At 48.8% G+C, this 22,721-nt stretch overlaps 1 protein-coding gene across 1 annotated transcript in view; it reads right to left on the bottom strand.

Moving 5' to 3' along the window:
- ABCB7 (ATP binding cassette subfamily B member 7) overlaps positions 1 to 22,721 on the bottom strand; it is a 68,154-nt gene that overhangs the window by 27,133 nt on the left and 18,300 nt on the right. The window contains exons 2-4 of the mRNA XM_029067283.2: positions 15,626 to 15,703; positions 13,209 to 13,295; positions 5,397 to 5,516 (exon numbers count right to left, since the gene is read on the bottom strand). Coding sequence (XP_028923116.1) covers positions 5,397 to 5,516; positions 13,209 to 13,295; positions 15,626 to 15,703 — 285 coding nt within the window. The remainder of the gene's footprint in view (positions 1 to 5,396; positions 5,517 to 13,208; positions 13,296 to 15,625; positions 15,704 to 22,721) is intronic.

The following is a 22,721-nucleotide window of genomic DNA, read 5'->3' as shown; positions in this document are numbered from 1 at the left end:
GATATTAAGAACGACCGGTAACGGAAGGCAGTTTCCCTTCCCTCCTTTGAAGGAGCGAGCGGTAGACGGGATCTCTCAGTCTGCAAGAAGACTTTCCAAAGAGTGCAGCTTATGGAAACTGTAGATGTAGATGGAAACTGTCGGCGTAGACGGAGAAGCGGCGTGGCTCAGTGGAAAGAGCCCGGGCTTTGGAGTCAGAGGTCATGGGTTCGAATCCCGGCTCTGCCACTTGTCAGCTGTGTGACTGTGGGCCAGTCACTTCACTTCTCTGTGCCTCAGTTACCTCATCTGGAAAATGGGGATTAAGACTGTGAGCCCCACGTGGGACAACTTGATTCCCCTGTGTCTACCCCAGCGCTTAGAACAGTCCTCTGCGCATAGTAAGCGCTTAACAAATACCAACATTATTATTATTATTATTAATTAGAAGAACTGAACCTTAAGAGACTCCCACAGATAAGGGGTGGGAGGCAGAGGAACAGCCTGCCAAAGTGTGGCCAGAGAGACAAGAGGAGAACCAGGAGCGGGCAGTGAAGCTGAATTTCGAGCAGGAGAAGGGGGTGGTCGACGCTGTCGACAGAAGTCAGCTGAGAGGCCGAGGAGGATCACAACAGGGTAGTGGCCGCCGGATTTGGCGAGATAATAATGTTGGCATTCATTTGTTAAGCGCTTCCTACGTGCGGGGCACTGTTCTAAGCGCTGGGGCGGATACAGGGCAATCAGGTTGCCCCACGTGAGGCTCGCAGTTAATCCCCATTTTCCAGATGAGGGAACGGAGGCACAGAGAAGTGAAGTGACCTGCCCACAGTCACACAGCTGACAAGGGGCAGAGGCGGAATTCGAACCCATGACCTCTGACTCCCAAGCCCGGGCTCTTTCCACTGAGCCACGGAGATCACTGGTGATCTCTGAGCAGCGCAGTTTCGAGTGAAGGGGGCACCCGGAAGCCAGAAAGATGTAATGTCTCCAGCTCATCTCTACACTGAAAGCTCACTGTGGGCAGGGCACGTGTCTGTCTATTTTTATACTGCACTCTCCCGGGCGCTTGGTACCGTGCTTTACGCACAGTAAGCGCTCAATAAATACGACTGAATGAATGAATGAATAAATTCAGCCAGGTTCCTCTGCCACCGGAGAGGCTCACTGTCGTGTGAGATTCCCTGAAGGTTGGCCACGGATCGTGGTGGGTAGGAACGCCACTTTCCCATAAGCTGCGCTCTTTCCGAAGAGTTATCTTCTTGCACACTAAGAGATCCCGTCTACCGCTCACTCCTTCAAAGGCGGGGGGGGAAATGAGCCGCCTTCCGTAACCAGCAGTTCTTAATATCCTCCAATTAATTCACAGGGTGGCAATCTACATTTCTGCGGGAGCAGCTTCTTTCCACGCTTTAATAAAACTTAAAGCCCGGGTCTCGGGTTACGCCGGCTCGGACTCCCCGAGAGAGGCATCGGAATTCAAAATCAGGCCGGCGGCGGCGTGTTTCATTCGCGAGCAACTCGGTCTGCATTCTTGTCACTTATTTGCTTTTCCAAAAAATATATAAATTAGTTAATCTCCTAAGGATTACACTCGGAGAGAAATGAAAATTAGTTATTAAAATTAGTCTTTTATATTCAGCCTGTTAAACCACGGGGAGATGCTGGACCTAGGACAAAGACGGGATTTCAGCAACACCTGTGACATACATATAAAGCTGAAAAATCTAGAACAAGCCAAAGAGTTTATTCTCCTAAAACGCACCTGAATGTTCTTTTTATAAAGTCGGATGTTTCATCAGATGAACGGGCTACCCCCTTCAGTAGAAGTCTTTAAAAAAAATTTCAACAACTCCAACAAAGGCCGGCTCCCTTGATTTTTATCACGGAAATGTACCGTCTTTACCACACTGTGCTGCAGATAAGGAAGAGGGGGATCTCTTTTTTTTTTTAAATGGCATTTGTTAAGTGCTTCCGATGAGCTGGGCACATTGCTGAGCCCTGGGGTAGCTCAGCATCAGGATGACTAAAAACAAGGGCTTAAGAGTCTGTCATTTAAACTACCTACTCTATACAGATTAAGAGATATCCACAGAATAAACCGCCTTGAAATGTCTGCTCAGTAGTTAATTCCCATTCCGAGTTTCCAGCCATATTTAAGGGATGTCCAAGAAAGGGCTGTTTAACTTGAATACATCATCAGCCACCTCTCGGGGAACAAGTGAGGGGAAAAAAAGCCCCTCACGCCCTGTTAAATAACCTCTCTTGTCCCATCTGGATTAGAAGCATGGAAGGATTATTTAATAAAGGGGGGTTACCGGGATGGGGGAGAAGGAGGTCCGCTAAGGCGTCCACGTGAATTTCAAGTCTGATCTTTGATCACAATCACTTCTTTTCTTTCAGCCCCCTCCAAAGTATGAAAATTAAAAATTGGTGATACAGAAATGATAAAATATTGTTCTTTTAGAAATACTGCACTTGCAATCAGGGGAAAAAGGGCATTTTTTTCCCCTTTTGCTAAGATGGCAGACTCATTTCCTCTCTTGAATATTAAATCCAACTCTTGGGGAAATAAAAATCTTGAATCCATAGAAGTGAGCGAGGGACATATAAAAGATCGCAGAAGTAGAAAGCCAACAGGGAGATAATTCACACAAGGCAGGTCGATGCACAATGCGGACCAATCTGACAAATCATTTGCTCAAAGCTTCCATTTAAGATATAAGTTTTATTAGCAAATCGCAGCTGAAGTGTTTAAAATGGGGGCCAGGGTCAGGTAACTCAGAACCATACTGGGCGCTGAAGCAGGGCACAAGAAGCTTCTGTCAAAAATCGCAAAAACGCAGTTATTTCACGCTTTTTCACACCTGAACCGCATAAAACTAGAAACAAGCCAAAGGCAGTATTAAAAACACTGAACTGCAGTTTTCCCTGCACTAAATTCACGAGAGATGCGGAAGAGAAACATAGTTTAAAATGGAAATCTGAAGAAGTCCAACACCTAGGTAATCACCTCAACTGGCAGTCGTGATATAATGTGGGAATAAAGTTACAATTCTTCAACTAACAAGAATAATAATAATAATAATCATTATGGTACTTGTTAAGCTCCTACTACCGGCCAAGCACTGTTCTAAGCACTGGGGTTGATACAAGCTAAGCAGGTTGGACACAATCCCTATCCCGCATGAGGCTCACACTCTTAACCCCCATTTTACAGCTGAGGTAACTTCCAATACCATAGGGTGGGTGGACACAATCCCTGCCCTCAAGCAGCTTTCCGTCTAACCCAAATCCACTAGAAATCTCTGCCAGTCACAGATATAAAAACTGCCGAAGCGCAGCAGAACCCGGAAGTGAAATGACTTGCCCAAGGTCACACAGCAGGACCTTCTGACTCACAGGCCTGTACTCCACTCACCGAGACATGCTGCAGCCATCTTCAAAACAGACCCTTGGACAGAACTGAAAACATGCCTGGGTATCATTTGGTCATCATCTTAATAATAACGGTACTTGTTAGGCGCTTACCCTGTGCCAAGCACTGTTCCAAGCTCTGGGGTCGAGACAAGGTAGTCAGGTTGGACACATTACCTGTCCCACTTTGGGCTCACACTCTTAATACCCATTTTACTACTTTTCCCCGTTTTGCTACTCCCCAGGAGTAGCTGCACGACTTGGTTGACAGAGCCCGGGCCTGGGAGTCTGAAGGTCACGGGCTCTAACATCGGCTCCGCCACGTGTCTGCCGTGTGACCTTGGGCAAATCACTTCACCTCTCTAGGCCTCGGTGACCTCACCCGTAAAATGAGGATTAAGAGTGTGAGCCCTTTATGGGACGAGGACTGTGTCCAATCTAACTTGTATCTACCCCAGTGCTTAGATACACAGTAAGCGCTTAACAAGCACCATTATTATTATTATTATTACTCTTATTTTACAGATGAGGTAACTGAGGCCCAGAGAAGTGAAGTGCCTTGCCCAAGGTCACAGACCAGACAGGTACCGGAGACAGAATTAGAACCCAGGTCCTTCTGACTCCCAGGCCTGCGCTCTATCCACTAGGCCACGCTGTTTCCCGTAACAAACTCTTCATTTCTCCAGACAGCAGGGGAACCTGAACTGTGTTGTGAGGGCTCAGAACTTATTCTGCCTTCTGACTCAGATAATTAGAAATTCCAGGCTCTTCCCACTGGTTGGGAACACGGCTTAATCAGCAGGCTTCTCTACCTTCTCCCTGCGTCTCCCCAAACACGTCCACAACAGAATAAACGCCGTTTTGCCTTTATCTTCTCAGCACGGTAGTCTCTTTCCGCGACTCCGGAGATAAAATCACCAATTTCGCCTTACTGGAAATAGTAGTCCTCGTTAAGCGCTCACTATGTGCTGAGCACTATTCTAAGCGCTGGGGCAGATACAAGTTAGGTTGGACACGGTCCCTGGTCCCTCATGGGGCTCACGCTCTTAAACCTCATTTTCCAGATGAGGAAACTGAGGCCCAGTAGTCAAGAGATTTGCTCAAGGTCGCAGACCGGACACGTAGCAGAGCCGGAATTAGAACCCAGGTCCGTCTGACTCCTTCTGCGTACAATAAAACAATAACCAGGTCCACTCTCTGCCCACAGTGAGCTTCCAGTCTAGAGGAGGGGAGACAGACGTTAAGAGAAATCAATTACAGATATGTACATAAATGCTATGGGACTGGGACTGGAGACGAACAAAGGGAGCTAGTCAGGGTGAGGCAGAAGAGAGTGGGAGATGAGAAAAAAATGGGGCTTAGTCGAGGAAGGCCTCTTGGAGGAGAGGGGCCTGCAATACGGCTTTGAAGGCGGAGGAGTAATTGCTTGTCAAATTTGAGGGGGGAGGGCCTGACAGGCCAACTTTTCTTTAACCAATCTGTATGTAAAAGACAGACCTAGAATAAGTCTAGTGCTGACTATAATAAGGAACGCAAAAGTCCAAATTATTACAGTCAGCTGCTGAAAAGGAGATCTGCAATTCCGTTCCCTCCCTCCCGCTTAAATATGCGGACTCTAGCTTGGCTTCTCGGTCTGTTGTTCAGCAACTTTGGAAAAGTGCTCTCCCAATAAAAGGGAACAAGTGGTGCTCAGGAGCAGCACGCCTAGAGAGTTCTGAGAGGGGGAGCGAGGAGGAAAAGCTGGGGATAGTGCGGGTAGGGACGGAAGATACTGAATAGGAGAAGGTCACAATCCAAAGGACCAACCTGACAGAGAGCCAGATTATTTCAATAGAGACAGAAAGGTCATAGATCAGCGCAAATTCACAACAAGGCTGGGGAGAGGATGGGGGAAGGCCATGGGAATGGCGGCGGGGTCGCTCTGCCTTTCGAAGCGTTCACCGTTGGAAAAGACGAAGAACCTCTGGGCTGCAGGAACCCGAGACCATTTCAGTAATTCTTACCTTGGCCCCCGCCAGGAAGCCTAAGGAAACGGCCACTCGGGCTCTCAGATCTGGCCTGTCCTTGGGCCATACGTAGGATAACATCGCCTTGATGATTTTCTGGGCGTCCACGTCCTTCAGCTGTTTGGGGAAGAGGAGACAGAAGGAGAGGAGGATTTAGCGGTCTTATCTCAGAGCCATGCCTTCCAGGACACTGCACATTTTGATGATAAAATCTCCAGAAGATGCCTATCAACCTCCGCATCAAGCAAAAACTCCTCCCACTTGGTTTCAAAGCTCTCCATCACCTTGCCCCCTCCTACCTCACCTCCCTTCTCTCCTTCTCCAGCCCAGCCCGCACACTCCGCTCCTCTGCCGCCGCTCACCTCCTCACCGTCCCCCGTTCACGCCTGTCCCGCCGTCGACCCCCCGGCCCGCGTCCTCCCGCTGTCCTGGAATGCCCTCCCTCCTCACCTCCGCCAAACTAGCTCGCTTCCCCCCTTCAAAGCCCTACTCAGAGCTCACCACCTCCAGGAGGCTTTCCTGGACTGAGCCCCCCTTTTCCTCTCCTCCCCCTCCCTTCCCCATTGCCCCACTCGCTCCCTCTGCTCTATCCCTCTCCCCGTCCTAAAGCACTTGTGTGCGTACACGTACATATTTATAATTCTATTTACTAATGATGTGCATATTATTTATAATTCTATTTATTTATATCGATGCTACTGATGCCTGTTTACTTGTTTTGGTGTTTGTCTCCCCCCTTCTAGACTGCGAGCCCATTATGGGCAGGGATCGTCTCTATCTGTTGCTGAATTGTACCTTCCACGTGCTTACTACAGTGCTCTGCACACAATAAGCGCTCAGTCAATACAAGTGAATGAATAACTGCTTGGAGAGTATGAGGAAAGCAGCCTAGGAGATGAAAGTTCCTTTTAAGATGTAAGGGCCGACACCTTTTCCAAAATATTCTTCAGTGAGTGCCCAAATCGATACATTTATTCACCAATTGTATTTACTGAGTGCTTACTGTGTGCAGAGAACTGTACTAAGCACTTGGGCGAATATAACCACCTAACAGACACACGAGAAAACTCCTTAAAAACCCCTTCCACATTCTCACCAACCTGAAAGAAACAATTCCACATTCTTCGTCACCATTCATTCAATCGTATTTATTAAGCGCTTCCTGTGCGCAAAGCTTTCGGCAGGTCACTCTTCCCCTGGAAGTCGGATTTTTTTGAGTTTTCCCTCGAGTTAAAACAATCTGCCCAGCCGATTCCCCACCTAACACTCTGGGTGATTACACACAGCGCTTGACTTTGTTTACTCTGCCCCAAATCTCATATAGGTGGTAGCTCTGGTCATCCATTTCAAGGGTGGCTACTTTGCAGGTGAGGCTAGAAATGGGTCCATACCAAGAAGTGAGAAACCACACACAATAAAAATGAAACTCGGATATCAGATTGCTCGGCGGCATCTTCTAGTCGTATCTGATTCATCTGAAGAGCATTGTAAAGTACAATAGAAACCTACTTTAGTTAAGTTTCAGGAATAAAAGATCCAGACAGTCTTTAAAAGAAACCTCAAACTGTACAGAAAACGGCATTATTTCACTTTTACTTTCAGTGCTCACGGTTCTGATGGGTTTTAAAGCGCAACTGAAGACCCTTCAGATTTTTGAAAGTGCGTTTGGTAAATATAAGAAAACTCGAACGACCGGGAAACTCGTCCTTCCCGGTCAGCAGATGGGGGTAACATTTTACGGCTTCCTTTTCTGACCAAACTAGTTCTAAAGCGCCTTCAATTACTGGCCATTTCCTCAGTTTTGTGCCGCTTATTTTTCTCAGTAGAGCCCGGAAAAGAGAGGCCAGAGATTTGCCCTCCCATCTTCTCTGATACCTACTACCATTCCTCGAATGCGGACCCAGAAGAGTCATGGCTAAGGAGCAAGGAAATTATTCTCGTTGCCTTAATCGTGGGTAAAATGCCACCTCTCCTTCATTTAGTGGAATAGGAGCCCATTCCACTGTAATGGATGTAATAATAATAATGGCATTTCTTTAGTGCTTACTATGTGCCAAGCACTGTTTGCTGGGATAGATCCAAGGTATTCAGGTTGTCCCACGTGGGGCTCACAGTCTTAATCCCCATTTTACAGACGAGGTGACTGAGGCACAGAGAAGTTAAGTGACTTGTTCAAAGTCACGCTGCTGATAAGTGGCAGAGACGGGATTGGAACCCGCAACCTCTGGTTCCCAAGCCCATGCAATTTCCACTGAGCCACGCTGCTTCTCTATGGCTTCGGTTACATTTTAGGTGTATTAGGGTATGGAAAGAATGTTTTTCCTGGCTACGCTATGGCCAGATTTGGGTATCAATCGCTAATTTGGTGGGTTATTTTTACACCCAATCAAATGAATCCTATTTACTGAGTGCATTCTGCATGCAGAAGCGCTGAATTGAGTGGTTAGGAGGGCACAGTGGAGGTAATTCACTTTTTTTTTTCAGCAGAAGAGAAAAATGGAGAAAAGCAGCCCAACCCTTGCTTCTGAAAGTGGCGGCTTCCGAGAGGTGCTTCAGAGGATGAAGTACAAGTCATTTCCTCAATTTCCCAAGCAATCGCTGCCCGCTGCACTAGAGTGAAATAAAATTGGTGGTCTCGATTCAGACCCTGACAGACAATATGCCACGTCTCCCATCCACGACGGTTATTTCATCAGCAGTGGACACTCCAGGGTAATCCTGAAAGACCGGAGAGGTTATCGAGAGCCGGGGAGGGGCCGGCCGCGGCCCGGAGCCTGAATCGGCCATCGCCCCCGCGTCGGCTAATCTTTTCATTTCAGGCAAACCAGAAAACAAAAATAGCGCGCTTGCCCGCCCTTTAGAGACTGTATCTTTTAAAAAAGAAAATCAAGTAAGGGAAAAGTCACCAAGGACGGGAGCAGAAATTGGATTGTTTTTAATAGAGTAATCACGTGCGTGGTCCCCACGATGGACCAGAAAACTGAATCTAAAAAAAAAATAAAACCAAAAAGCCTCACTGGAATAGGGAAAAGAGACTCTCTTTTAAAGGTCAGGGCTCCCCGGCAATCAGCAATCAATAAAATCGGTTACTAGCCTTGACGATGTAAAATGGAAGATTCTGATGGTCGGTCTGGCACTTTTCACCTTCGTGGTTAACTCGTTGGAAAAAGAAAACGAGAGAACGGCCACAACTGTGATGTTGGTGTAACTGCGCGTTTATAAACATCCCCGCAATACAAGTGGGGTCTTTCACAAACGCACAGATTCAGAAGAATTCTTCCTCGTACACGCTGCCCAAAGAGACTGTGTTGAACAACGTATGGGCCTGAATTGCCCTAAGGAAGGGCAAAAAGGCCTTACAGTTCCCACCTCACAGGAATGGAGGTTGTAATAATAACAATAAAAATAATAATAATAATGTTGGTATTTGTTAAGCACTGACTATGTGCAGAGCACTGTTCTAAGCGCTGGGGTAGATACAGGGTAATCAGGTTGTCCCACCTGAGGCTCACAGTTAATCCTCATTTTACAGATGAGGTAACTGAGGCACAGAGAAGTGAAGTGACTTGCCCACAGTCACACAGCTGACAAGTGGCAGAGCCGGGATTCAAACCCATGACCTCTGACTCCCAAGCCCGGACTCTTAGCTGAGGGAAAAACCCGGTAAGAGTGAGCCAAAGCATGGCCCGGTGAATGGCTCTTTGTATCCCGAGCACGGCGGAAGAGTTTCCGTTCTGATTTGGTTGCCGGGTGAAAGGAGTTCATGGCTTATCTCCTGTACCTTGAACTCCGGCCTGAGCGCCTCTTTCCATTCCTTAAAAGGGATCATGTTAGAACTCACGTCCTTCTGACTTCCATTCCACTAATAATAATGTTGGTATTTGTTAAGCGCTTCCTATGTGCCGGGCACTGTTCTAAGCGCTGGGGTAGACACAGGGGAATCAGGTTGTCCCACGTGGGGCTCACAGTCTTAATCCTCATTTTACGGGTGAGGAAATAGGGCATAACGTAGGATGGACTCAAAGCACAATCCGAGGCTCCTCCAAAGAAACTCTCTCCAAAGACAATTCCCCTCTCCTTGAATTTAAACCTGAAGGGGGGGGGGGGGGGAGGTGTTAGGGAGAAGTGGCTAATCCACATCAATGCTGGGAAATGTCCCAGAGATGCTCCTAATGTTTGATTTATTGCCACAACAAATTCCCTGGCAGGTTATTAACATTTATTGGGTGAAAATGCGCTGCTTCGCTGAGCTTCGCTGGGTCAGGCAGGAGAGGAAAAATGATGGCGTGAGGATGCCTAAGCCCTGCTGACGCAGGATGGGCCAGGGGAGGGAGAGGAGGCCCGAGGCCTTCACGACAGTGAGGTGATCCTGGAAAAGGCAGGCCACGCTGCCTGTTGGAATTCGTTCATTCATTCGATCGTACTTAAGCGCTTAACGTGTGCAGACCACTGTACTAAGTGCCTGGGAAAGTACAATACAATAAAGTGACAATCCCTGCCCACAATGAACTCACAGTCTAGAGGCAGGGAGACAGGCACCGATACAAATAAACAGACGCTGATACAAATAGATAAAATTACGGATACAAACGTAAGTGCTGTGGGGCTGCGGGGTGGGGGAAGAGCAAAGGGCGCAGGTCGGGGCGACGCAGAAAGGAGCGGGAGATGAGGAAAAGTGGGGCTTAGTCTGGGAAGGCCTCTTGGAGGAGATGGGCCTTCAGTAAGGCTCTGAAGGAGGGGAAGAGAGTTACTGTCTGGTGGATTTGAGGAGGGAGGGAGTTCCAGAACAGAGGTAGGATGTGGGCCAGGGGTCGGCTTGGAGTTGGACGGCTTGCTTCGGGGGAGCGGGGGGAGAAAAGCCTTGAGTTTGCGAAGGAACGTCACGGCACCACCGTCGGACCCGAAGACAAGTCCCGCAAGCCGGGAGAGGAACCGGCCCCGGGACGAAAGTCGGGCTACAAACGCAGTCGGGGTGGAGAAACCTGCAGCTTGTTGCCCAGGCGGCTTTTCGGCCACATTTCATAGACAACCCCCTCGAACGTGAGGAATAACTCCACACTCTTGGATGACTGTCCAGCGGTGAGTCTTGCGTTTGGGAAGCAGCCTGACTAGTGGAAAGAGCCCGGGTCTGGGAACGGGACCCGGGTTCTAATCCCAGCTCTGTCACTCATCCGCTTGTGTGACCTTGGGCCAGTCACTTCACTTCTCCGGACCTCAGCTACCTCATCTGGAAAACGGGGGCTGAATCCTCCGACTTAGACCCTGAGCCCCGTGTGGGACAGGGACTGTGCCCAACCCGATTATCCTGTATCTACTCCGGTGCTCGGTACAGCGCTCGGCATTGTACAGATACCGTCAAAACAGACTGTTTAACGGAAGAATCCACTTGGGGCCGAAATCTCCCGAGCACTAAGCCCCAGGATTAGAGTAGTGGGGCTGGGGAGGTCGGGGAATTGTGTTTCTGGGACCGAAGTCTCCACCTCTGGGCACCCCCCGGTATCAATTCCAATTCATGATTGTAATTACAATCACTCTCCCGTTCTTCAAAGCCTTTATTGAAGGTCCACCTCCTCCGGAGGCCTTCCCTGACTAAGCCCTCCTTTCCTCTTCTCCCACTCTCTCTGCGTCACCCTGACTTGTTCCCTGTGTTCATCCCCTGTCCCAGCCCCACAGCGCTTATGTCCATATCTGTCATTTATTTCTATTCACGTCTCTCTACCCCTCTAGGCCGTGAGCTCGTTGTGGGCATGGAATACGTCTGCTTCTACTGTTACAATGTAATCTCTCCAGCGCTTAGTACGGTGACTCGCACACATTTAGCGTTCAATAAATACGACTGAATGAACGGATGAATGCGTGTATCTGCCTCAGAGTCCAGGGGAGGTGGAAACCTGTCCAGAGGGGTAAAACGGAACCACCAACACGTCCGGGAAGAAGCGGGCCGACGGGCGGGCTCCCAGTCCCATCGGAACGCCACACTGGAGCACGATCCGACGGCAAAACCGGGCTGTCCGGCTGACCCCAACCATTTTCCAGCCCTACCCCATCTCCAGGGTCAAAGGTCGGTCTGGAGAAACGAACTACTTCTCTTCAACCCAACCACAACTATCTGAGTTCCTTCAATGACTCTGAGCCAGCTGCCTCTCGAGTGGGATGGAAGAGGACGTCAAAGGTGACTGACGGAAGAGTCCGAGAAGCAGCTAAGGAAGCCCTCCCACGCTGGGGGGGAGAGAGACGCTTTTCTTAAGGAATTCTGAAAAGGATCGCGTTCGGCAAGCCACGGAAGTGGCTGCTAAACCCCTGGCCCAATAACATCTCCCTCCTCCCGCCCCGCCCATCATCATCGACGGCATTTATTGAGCAACGGCTCTGCGCAGAGCAGAAACTTGGCGAGATGGCAGGTAATAAGAGCGTGGGGACCAGAGATGAGGAGAAAAGAGCGAGGGCGGCAGAGAATCAATGTTTCCCAGATAAAGAGTGAGCCTGCCTTGAAACCTAGATTGCTCTGCGGCTGGAGACGCCAGGGACGGTTTATTCAGCCAACATCTGTTTGAGTCGAGCCACCCCCAGGAGGCCGTGGCGAAATACCTGTCCAAACTGACAGATATTCAAATTGATGTGTGCAATAGACACACAGACCTTCCGCCAAAGACGGACTAGCCCAGACGATACCACCGACGTCGGCGTTTTTGTTCCAAAGACGGTTTCGATCGGGTTGTCTTAGAAACGCTGAAGTGCTGGGGATCATCGAAAACGGGCTAACGACGAGGATATATAGTACTCTGAGTTCCTTGAGAGAGAAGCAGCCTCACATTTAAGGTTTGGTTTGTTTTTTGTTTTTTTTTTACTAGTACCAGAGTGCGTCTGGCTGAGTCTAAATAAATAATTTAAATATAATTTAAATTATAAATAAATGCAAGCGCACTTACCAGAGAGTTCCAAGGGACCCCCGTCAATCTACATGGTAAATGAATAAAGTTACCTGTTTAGGGTAGACTTACTTCATCTGCTTATTCTCCAGGGTGGGCTGAATAATAATAATAATCGTGGTACCGTTTAAGAGCTCACCGTGTGCCAGGCGCTATACTAAACGCTGGGGTGGATACAAGCAAGTTGGGTTGCTTATGGTCAATGTCCCACGTGGGGCTCAGTGTCAATCCCCATTTTACAGCTGAGGGAACTGAGGCACAGAGAAGCCAAGTGACTTGCCCAAGGTCACAGAGCACACAAGTGGGTGAGGCAGGATTGGAACCCAAGTCCTTCTGACTCCCAGGCCCATGCTCTATCCCCTAGATCATTCTGCTTCTCAAAAACGACCACCCCAGCTGTTCTACAAAAGCTGAGGCTCCAGGACGGGAGAACCCACTTTGGACTTCAGCAGAAGGAGAGTCGGGCAAAATTCTCCTGGCTTCCGCCTGATGATCGGAAATATCGGGCAGGCAGCGTACGTTTTGCAAACGCAGGAGAGGCAGCAGGGTGTGGAGGACAGAGCCCGGGCCTGCGTGTCAGAGGGTTCGAATCCCGCGCCGCCCCGTATCTGCTGTGTGACCTTGGGCAAGTCATTTCACTTCTCTGGACCTCAGGTACCTCATCTGGAAAACGGGGATTTGAGCCCCGCGTGGGGCAGGGACTGTGTCCAACCCGATTTGCTCGTATCCACCTCAGCGGTTAGTACACTGTCTGGCACATAGTAAGCAATACAGCGTCCGGCACATAGCAAGCACTCAACGAATACCACAATTATTATTATTATGAATAATAAACATAGGTCCGGGAATGGGAATTCCAAGTATCCCCACTGGGTCTTACCCCTTCCTTCGGATCGGTGTGTAGTCCACCGCCAGCATGGCCATGCCAGCACCATCTCTTTTCTAGAAGAGGCCACACCTGAAGCGTCTGGGGGAAAAAGAGACGTCACTTAGTCCATGAGGCCGATATTCCCGATACAGCAGCTTCCGAAACGCGGTCGTGGGAAACGGCCCGCCAAAACCCATCTCGGAAGCGGGCGCGATCGAGCCACTGTACTTGAGGGGGGATCGAATCGAGAACCCGGCCGACGAGACCGCACGGGGAGATAACGTCAGCCCCTCGACACCAGTGGCTACATGTCGGGAGAACGGAAACCTGCAGCGAGGTGATCCCAACGTGTCAGAAAGAGAAGGGAAAAGTGCAAACGGCGAGGACGGCTGTTAACAGACTAGCTGCTAGCTGGGATGACAACACAGTCGACGCTATCCGCGGCAGGCCGGGAACGAGTTGGTTTCAGGCTACGGCAGCGTTTCTGAGATTGCAGAACTGAGGTCTACGTTGCTGGGGAAAACAGATGGCAGTTTTCGAGGTGACTGAGGAATGGCTAGTCAGATTAGGATCGTTAAAGGCCCGAGCTCTACAGAACCTAAAAAGGGAGCTTTTCCACTATTCCAATGAATCCGGGAAGGGATGTGGAATAAAACGGGCTCGTGCAAAGGCGGTGATCACCAATACCGAGGTGCAAACTACTCTCCAAAAAACAAATTTTAACAATCACTGCAGTTTGGACAGTTATCACAGCCAAATGATATATGAGCAAGATGACGCTTCCCTGCCTGTTTTCCTGGTTGAGGCAAAAAGCAAAAGGACTAAATCGGTCATCTTACAGCATTTCGCAATGAGAAAATCAGAATTATGATTATTTAAAAAAAAAGGTCACAGATTAGATAACAGGACACTCTGGTTCTCACCTAGGGAAAAAGACGAGAAGCTGAAGAAATACGGTGGCCTCCTTTACGACGACTTCTACGGATATAAACATGACCCCCCCCATCCCAGCAAGAGAAGCAGTATGGCCTAGTGGAAAGAGTCCAAGCAGCGAATCAGAGGACCTGGGTTCTAATCCCGGCTCTGCCCCGTGTCTGCTGGGTGACCCTGGGCAAGTGACTTTACCGTCTCTGTGCCTCAGTTACCCCACCTTTGAAATGGGAATTAAAACCAACCCCCTCCTAGTTAGATTGTGAGCCCCAAGTTGGTCAGGAACTGTGTCCAACCTGATTAACATGGATCTACCCCAGTGCTTGGTACAGTGCTTGGCACGTAGTAAGCCCTTAAAAGTACCGTAATTATTATTATACGAAAGAAAGTAGAGACATCGGCTTCCAGATTTCTAGTCTGATTGTGTGGTAAATTTTAAAATGTGTTTCCCACACACATATATGTGTGTGCGCGTGTGTGTGCGTGTGCGCATTTACAAACATAATAATGATGGTATTTGTTAAGCGCTTACTACGTGCCAAGCACTGTTCTAAGGGCTAGGGTAATCTAATGTTGATATTTGTTAAGCACTCACTATGTGCCGAGCACTGTTCTAAGCACTGGGGTAGATACAGGGGAATCAGGTTGTCCCTCGTGAGGTTCAGAATCTTAACCCCCATTTTACAGATGAGGTGACTGAGGCACCGAGAAGTGAAGTGACTTGCCCAAAGTCACAGAGCTGACAGAGCCGGAATTAGAACCCACGACCTCTGACTCCCAAGCCCGTGTCCCTTCCATTCCGTGTATATATGTACACACACACACACATATATATATGCACATATGTGTGTGTGTGTGTATGTGTGTATATATATGTATATATGTGTGTGTTTGTGTGTGTGTGTGTATATATATATGTATACATGAAGTCTGGAAAGTTTAATTCACTTCCATTAGCAACTGGGGGGGGTGGGGGGGGACGACAACCACAAAAAAAAACCCTACTTCTCACCAAGTTGCAAGCTCAGCATACCCCTCACCCCAAGGGTTCTGATAAACTTTCACAGTCGCTTAATGTTCTGCTAACTGAGCATCTTTTCGGGTAAGTAGGCCTCACACACTGGAAAGCCAACCATACATCATCGGACCCAAAACGCCAAGATACATTTGAGTGTCAACAAGCTGCAATTACATTCCTAAAAGCTCTCTGAAAATGTCGCCGTGACTAGCTGTGATTTTCAGAGTCGGAGAGATTTCTCAAGGGGTGAAAAAAGGATCAGGATTTTGACACAGATTCTCTCTCCATTTCCAGGGGCTGAGATGCACCTTCCCACTGCTCTCCCGACGACTGGGAAAGCAGGAAGAGGGAAATTATGCAGGAGGTGTAAAATACGCATCAGAAATCGGAGAAAGTTCGAAGGGCCCGCACCTTCTCTCCTCCCCCCGCCGCTCCCCGCCACCAACCAAGCAAAGGGGAGGAAAGGTCTGCTCGGTCTTACCTTTGTAGCATTTAATAAATGCCTTGAATGGTCTCTCCCCAAACTCCGCAGCGTGGCTTGCCTGAATGTCTCTGGAATCTGTTAAACGACAGAAAAAAAGGGAGGGGAGGGGGGAGGTGAGTTGAAGAGTGGACACTCACTGTTCCAAGACTATTCCCTTTGTTTAGCCTACATCTGCATAAAATGAAAAGACAGAGTCAATTTTGGGTGGTAGTGTTTTGCCCAAAAGGAAGACAGAAGCAAGAAGTGGGTAGCAGGTGTAAAAGAAAATCAATGGAATCATTAAAAATGCCAAATGGCATTTTCTTCTGGCCCTTTCTCCCCCTAGACTTCCATTTCTTTGTCCTCTGAAAGCCCCCCAGGTCTCCCACCCCTCTTTCTCCTGCCATCTTCTTTCAACGGGCTTTTATATTCTTTTCAAATGCCCCTCTTTTGTTGCGAATCCCATATCCCTGCGTTTCATTCTTCTCCACCTTGTGTCCCTTTTCCCTCTTCGGGCCTTAATCAGGGTTCCTGAATGGCGAGCTTTGGTCCCAGCCATGAGAGACTGCCAACGCCAATGTTTCTCAAGGATGGAATGGTTCTCACTTCTCCAAGAGATCGGATGACCATTTATTTCTAGGACGGGAAACAAAAGAACAACAACAATCCACTTGGGTCTCTTCGGGAAAAGGCCGGCTCTCTCGGTTGCCCTTCCGGACCGGATCGCCGAGCCCTGGGTTGGAAGGGGTAACCTCTTGGGCTAGGACCTCAGGGTGAGGAAGATAGGCTCATACGGAGATACAAACACGAACACCCAGAATCATCCTCCAGGATCACAGATGCATCCAAAGAGAGGAATCCGAGAAAGCATCTGAGAAAACACGGTTTCGTTCGGTCCGGAAACCATTTCTCACATCGAGTTTTCCAGCAACGGCAGACCACGAAGCCCTAAACTCTGTAGCTGAGAAGAAGCCGCGGATATGGCAGGGTCTATACGTGCGTCGTCCACTTTTCTGATCCATCGATCGATGGTGCTTACTGAGCGATTACTGCGTGCAGAGCACTGAACTAAGTGCTTGGGAGAGTACAATTCAAGAGTCGGTAGAAGTGATCCTGGCCCACGAGGGGCTTCCAAGTCCTTGACGTTAAAACCAACTACGGATAGGGGAAAGAGGAAGCTATTAGGCTAATTATATAACTGCTGTGGTGGCCGGACTGAGGCACTGAAGTGTCCCAAAAACGAGCCAGGAAAGGAAAACCTTATAAACTAACAAACTACGGTTGGTCGTATCTCTTGTGGACGAGTCCTTTTTGGAAAAGGGAAGAAAAGGTGGGGAGACCAAATTATCAACTCCAAAGACAAGCCTTGCCTTCAGGTCAAGAACGGCAAAAAGCGGGGATTTTATAAAATTCTCGCCTTCTTATAGGGAGAGCTGATTTATTCGCATTTTAAAGGGGGCGTTTTTATCCCTCTAGTTACGGTGTACTGAGCTCATTAAGAGATTCCCTTAGCAAGCGGCTAACGTGCTCTCCGCTTGTGTTTCGATGGTGAAATTTATGTTGTGCGCTCATTGTATTTATAAACTTATCTGTTCACAGAGTGAGACTACTGTTCCTGGTAGTTTCGTGTATTATCCAGGTTGTATAACCCAGTAGAGCTTTAATGGTCCATAGAGTCAGCAAATCCTGGGCTCTCAGAGCCCAACTAGGTTTCACCAATCTGCACGGTGAGTAAAATTTCTAGTGTGCTGTTAAACAAAAAGGCCCAAACAATACTGCTATTTCTCGACCATTAATCATTTCCCTGAGAAGAGGAAAAAAAAAACCCAAAGAGGAGATTTTTAAATTAAAGTCAATAAACCCTTAAAGAGAAAGCCACGCAATTAAGGAATGGCTTTAACTTATTTTTAAAAAGCTGAGGCGGGGACTTTATTCGGCCTCCATGTCCTTGCCTAGTTTTCTGGAATGGGTCAGGGTTGGCCTTTTCGGCGGAGATTCTGCCACGGCTCCGAGGCGGAGCAGATAGAGCGTGGGCCTATCCGTCAGAAGGACCTGGGCTCCGCCACCTGTCTGCTCTGTGACCTTGGACAAGTCACCTCACTTCTCTGGGCCTCGGTTCGCTCATCTTTAAAATGGGGATTAAGACTACGAGCCCCATGCGGGACAGGGACGGTGCCCAACCCGATTTGCTTGTATCCACCCCAGGGCTTAGAACAGAGCTTGGCGCCTAGTAAGCGCTTTAACAAGTACCGTAATTATTAAAAACGCTACAGGTGGTTGTGTGTACGCAATAGAGGCCCAAAGGGCTGGCGTGACGGTGGATATGAAACCGGGAGAAAGGAGAAATCTGTCTGCATTTCACTGTGTAGAGAGTAACAGGTAACGCCTAAAAAGATGACGGGAGGCATCCCTCCCTCCAGACTGTAAGCTCATCGTGGGAGGGAATGTGTCTATTGTTATGCCGTACTCTCCCAAGCGCTTAGTACACTGCTCCGCACACGGTAGGCGCTCAATAAACACAACTGAACCAATCTCTAGGATAATGGCCTCTGTGCTAAACGAGGAACTGGGAAATCAAAGCTCTCCTGAGGGCCAGCCGGGACTTGGTGTGTGATCACGGGGAAAACCGTCTAATCTTTGGGCCTCAGTTTTGATGCGAACATAAAGGTGACTGGCCCATTAGCCCCGAACAGAGAAAACAATTGAAAAGCACTTTAGGGTTTCCAAATGTTATCCAGACGTGATACCTAAACTATTTGAACGGTAATTTGCATCCAAGCAGCTCCAACGCTAAATCAATAGGGCACTTGATTGAATTCACCGTCCACCGGATTTCAAAAGCTGCAGATAATTGACCGAGTGATTTGTGGTCAAGGACAAGGCTATTGACCCATTGCTGAACGATTCGTTTTCGAACAGGAGCAATGGGAGTTTTCCTTTTTTTACAGCCAGGAGACGACGCGTTCATTTGCCTCCAAAAGGAATATCCCAAATAGTCCCCGCTGCTCCGCTGTATATTTTTAGCCGTCGGCTTTTTAGACTCGGAAACGGATAGACTGTCTTCATTACGGCTCCCCGAGGGATGGACAATTTTCAGGGTGTAATTGAATATTGAGTGAGGATGGGAAGAAAAAGGCCTAGAACGGGGGGCCGGCCACCTCTTCGTGCAGAAGAGCCGCACCAAATGCAAGCTGAGAGGAGCTGAGGCGCAAAGGTGACACCGAGGCAGGCCTCCCTCGGTCCACGCGACGCGGCTTTGGCCCGCTGCTTCCGGTGCCTTGGGCTGCTTCCTGGGAGCAGCCGCTCATAGCAACGACTGGCACTGCCGGTTGCGGGGCTGGAAAGGGGAACGGAGAGGGGAAAGCCCAGGGGAGAAGGATAGTGCCACGGTGGCTCCGTCCTTCCAACTGGTGGGGGCACGTTCCGGGTCTCGGTGTAACGGGCCTGGGAGTCGGTGCTAAGAGCTGGGGCAGATACAGGCTAATCAGGTTGGACACAACCCCTGTCCCACATGGGGCTGACAGTCTTCATCTCCATTTTACAGTGAGGGAACTGAGGCCCAGAGAAGTGACTTGTCCAAGGTCACCCACCGAATGGCAGAGCTGGATTAGAACCCATGACCTTCTGACTTCCAGGCCCGTGCTCTATCCATTATGCCTTGCTGCTTCTGAATACTCAGAAGACGTCAAATTCGCTTTCCAAGGGGCTGAGTTTACACTACTTCTATTTAGGCACCTGGTTCAGTGACCTTTGGGCATTTGATATTCGCTCCACCCTCTACCCCAAAGCACTTACTTACAAAACTTTCCATTATCCATTATAAATTATTTATATTACTGCATCCCCATCTAGGCTGCCAGCTCGTTGTGGACAAGGAACATGCCTGCCAACTGTTTGTGCTGTACTTTCCCAAGCACTTAGTACAGTGCTCTGCACATAGTAAGTGCTCAATAGATACCACTGCAGCTACTGACGACTACCCATTCGCTCCTGGTAATAATAATATTAATAATTGTGGTATTTAAGCGCTTACTATGTACCAGGCACTCTTCTAAGTGCCGTGGTGGATACAAGCAAATCGGGTTGGACGTTCTCCCTGTCCCACATGGGGCTCACAGTCTTAACCCCCATTTTACAGAGGAAGTAACTGAGGCACAGAAGTTTCGTGATTTGCCCAAGGTCACACGACAGACAAGCGGAAGAGCCGGGATTAGACCCAGGTCCTTCTGACTCCCGGCTCTACCCTCCCCGCCAACCCCCGGCCTCACTCCACGTCGTTTCTGTTCATTCTTTCATTCAACCTTATTTATTGAGCACTTACTGTATGCGGAGCACTGTATTATGCTCTTTTGGGGAGTAAAATATAACAATAAATGTACAAATTCCCTGCCCACAACGAGCTTACAATCTAGTTAGGAAGGGAGGTGACTTCCCAGCCTGGTAACAGAGCCATGAAGGACATCCAGAAGACACTTTTTAAACGGAGGCCAACAAAAATTCCAGACAGCAATAGTGGGAAAGGGAAAAAAAAAAAAAGTCCTCCCAAGCAGGTGCTGTCTAAAGTACAGATTATTTTTCCTTGAACGTATTAAAAATGATCGAATAAAGCCCAGCTTTTATAGTACATTTGATTTCTCACTTCAGTACCGAGTATTCTCGAAGGCCTGAAGTAGCTTTCTGAGAAACACCGATGTCGAGCTGACAAAATAAAGGAAAGACGACGGGGCGGAGGAAATTATGCCTAAACCCTGGGAAAAATTAAAGGAGTCACTGAACGCGAAGGTGGATCCTTCCCGTGAATAACCTTGCGCTTTTTTACGTTGTGCGAATCGGGTCTGCCCTAACGCGCGCTCTCATCAAGTGCTCTGACTCGACTGTAGTAGGGGAGTTTAGGGGATGTTCTTGCTACAACTGAGGGGGGCTTAGAGGCAACAGGCAGTGGAGAGTCCTAACAAACGATCAGACACGATCAGAAGCAAAGTCGCCTAGTGGAAAGAGCCCCGGACTGGAAGTCGGGAGGCCTGGGCTCTCTTCCCGGCTCCACCACTTCTCCATCAATCAGTCAGTCGATGGCATTTAGGAGAATAGGAGCGGCAGCACGGCGTAGTGGATAGAACCCGGGCCTGGGAGTCGGAAGATCGGGGTTCTAATCCCAGCCCCGCTACGTCTCTGCTCTGTCACCTTGGGCAAATCACTTCTCCGGGCCTCAGTTCCCTCATCTGGAAAATGGGGATGAAGACTGTGAGCCCCATGTGGGACAACCTACCTCGAATCTACTCCAGTGCTTACCACAGTGCTTGGCACGTGGTAAGCACTTAAACAAATACCGTGATTATTATTGATTGAACACTTTTTGCAGACCACTGACCTAAGTGCTTGCGAGAGTACCGTACAAGAGAAATTAACTGATACGTTCCCTGCCCATAAGGAGCTTTCAGTTTGGAGACATTAATAAGACAGACATTAATATGAAAATCATTTTCTGCTTTGTAAACCTGAGCGAGTCACTTGGTGATACTAATAACGATGATGATGATGACGGTGTCTCAGTTACCTCATCTGTAAAATGGGGATAAAGGCTGTGGGCCCGGAAGGAGAACGGGCACTGAATCCCCATTTTGCAGATAAGGGACACGAAGCCCAGATAAGTGAGGTGATTTGCCCAAGATTACGCAGCAGACATGAGACAGAACCACGATAAAAAATCTGAGTCACTCTAAGTACATTCCCAGCGCTTAGTACAGTGCTCTGCACAAAGTAAGCGCACAATAAATACTATTGAATGAACAGTAGTGGCATTTATTGAGCACTCCCTAAGTGCTCGATAAGAAGCAGCGTGGCACAGTGGAGAGAGCACAGGCCCGGGAGTCAGGAGGTCAGGGGTTCTAATCCCAGCTCCGCCACGTGTCTGCTGGGTCACCTCGGGCAAGTCACTTGACTTCTCTGTGCCTCAGTTCTCTCATCTGGAAAATGGGGATTGAGACTGTGGGGTGGGACAGGGACCGTGTCGGGCCCGATTCGTCTGTATCTACCCCAGCCCATAGAACAGTGCCTGGCACATAGTAAGCGCTTATCAAACACCTTAATTACCGTAATTATTATGTCTAACGCACTGCAGTAAGTACTTGGGAAGAACCAACAATGCAAAAGACGTTCCCTGCCTACGAGCAGAAGCGTGGCCTAGTGGAAAGAACACGGGTTTAGGAGTCACGGGACCTGAGTTCTAATCCTGCCTCTGCCAAATGCTTGCCGTGTGACCTTGGGCGAGTCTTTTCTCTGTGCGTCAATTCTCTTATTCTCTCTCCTACTTACATTGTGAGCCCCACGCAGGACAGGGACTGTGTCCAAACTAATTCAATCGTACCTACCCTAGCGTCTGACACACTGTAAGTGCTTAAATACCATAAAAAAGGAAAGGGATTACATCTTTCTAGTTTTTTCCCCATCATTTCTGCTGCTCCATTCCACCCCAACTGCTGACGCCCTGATCTTCTTACCCTCTCATCGGCTCCTGACTAGATTACTGTACGGGCCTCCTCGCTGGGCTCCTCGCCTCCAGCCTCTCCCCTCTTCAGCCTAGATTGTCGTCTTAAAGTGTCATTTTGCTCATAACCCTCCCCTCCTCACAAACCTCCAAGAGCTTCCAGTCAGGGCTGAAGGCTTTCGAAGCCCTCCTGAAATCTCGCCTCCTTCAGGAGGCCTTCCCAGACTGAGCCCCCCTTTTCCTCTGCTCCGCCTCCCCCCCCATCACTCCTACTCCCTCCCTCTGCTCTACCCCGTTCCCCGCCCCACAGCACTTGTGTATATTTGTACCTAATTATAATTCCATTTATTTTATTAATGATGTATATAGATCTCTAATTCTATTTATCTATTTTGATGCTATCGATGCCTGGCTACTTGTTTAGTTTTGCCGTCTGTCTCTCCCTCGGAAAGCTCTGCTTCTGTGGGTCACCAACGCGGGAATCTGAAGGCAACCCCTAAGGGCATTTCTTTGCACAGGGTGGGACGCTTTGTCTTGGGGGCCCGGGCTCTTCTTTCCTTTAGGTACGTGTTTCTGGAATACTTTATTTGTGTCAGCTCTAGATGGAAAAGTCTGTTCCTCTGGGGTTTG

This window comes from Ornithorhynchus anatinus, chromosome 6 (assembly GCF_004115215.2).
Source record: "Ornithorhynchus anatinus isolate Pmale09 chromosome 6, mOrnAna1.pri.v4, whole genome shotgun sequence".
NCBI lineage: Eukaryota > Metazoa > Chordata > Mammalia > Monotremata > Ornithorhynchidae > Ornithorhynchus > Ornithorhynchus anatinus.
The sequence above is the reverse complement of the archived record's forward strand: the minus strand, read 5'-3'. Positions and strand labels throughout refer to the sequence as shown.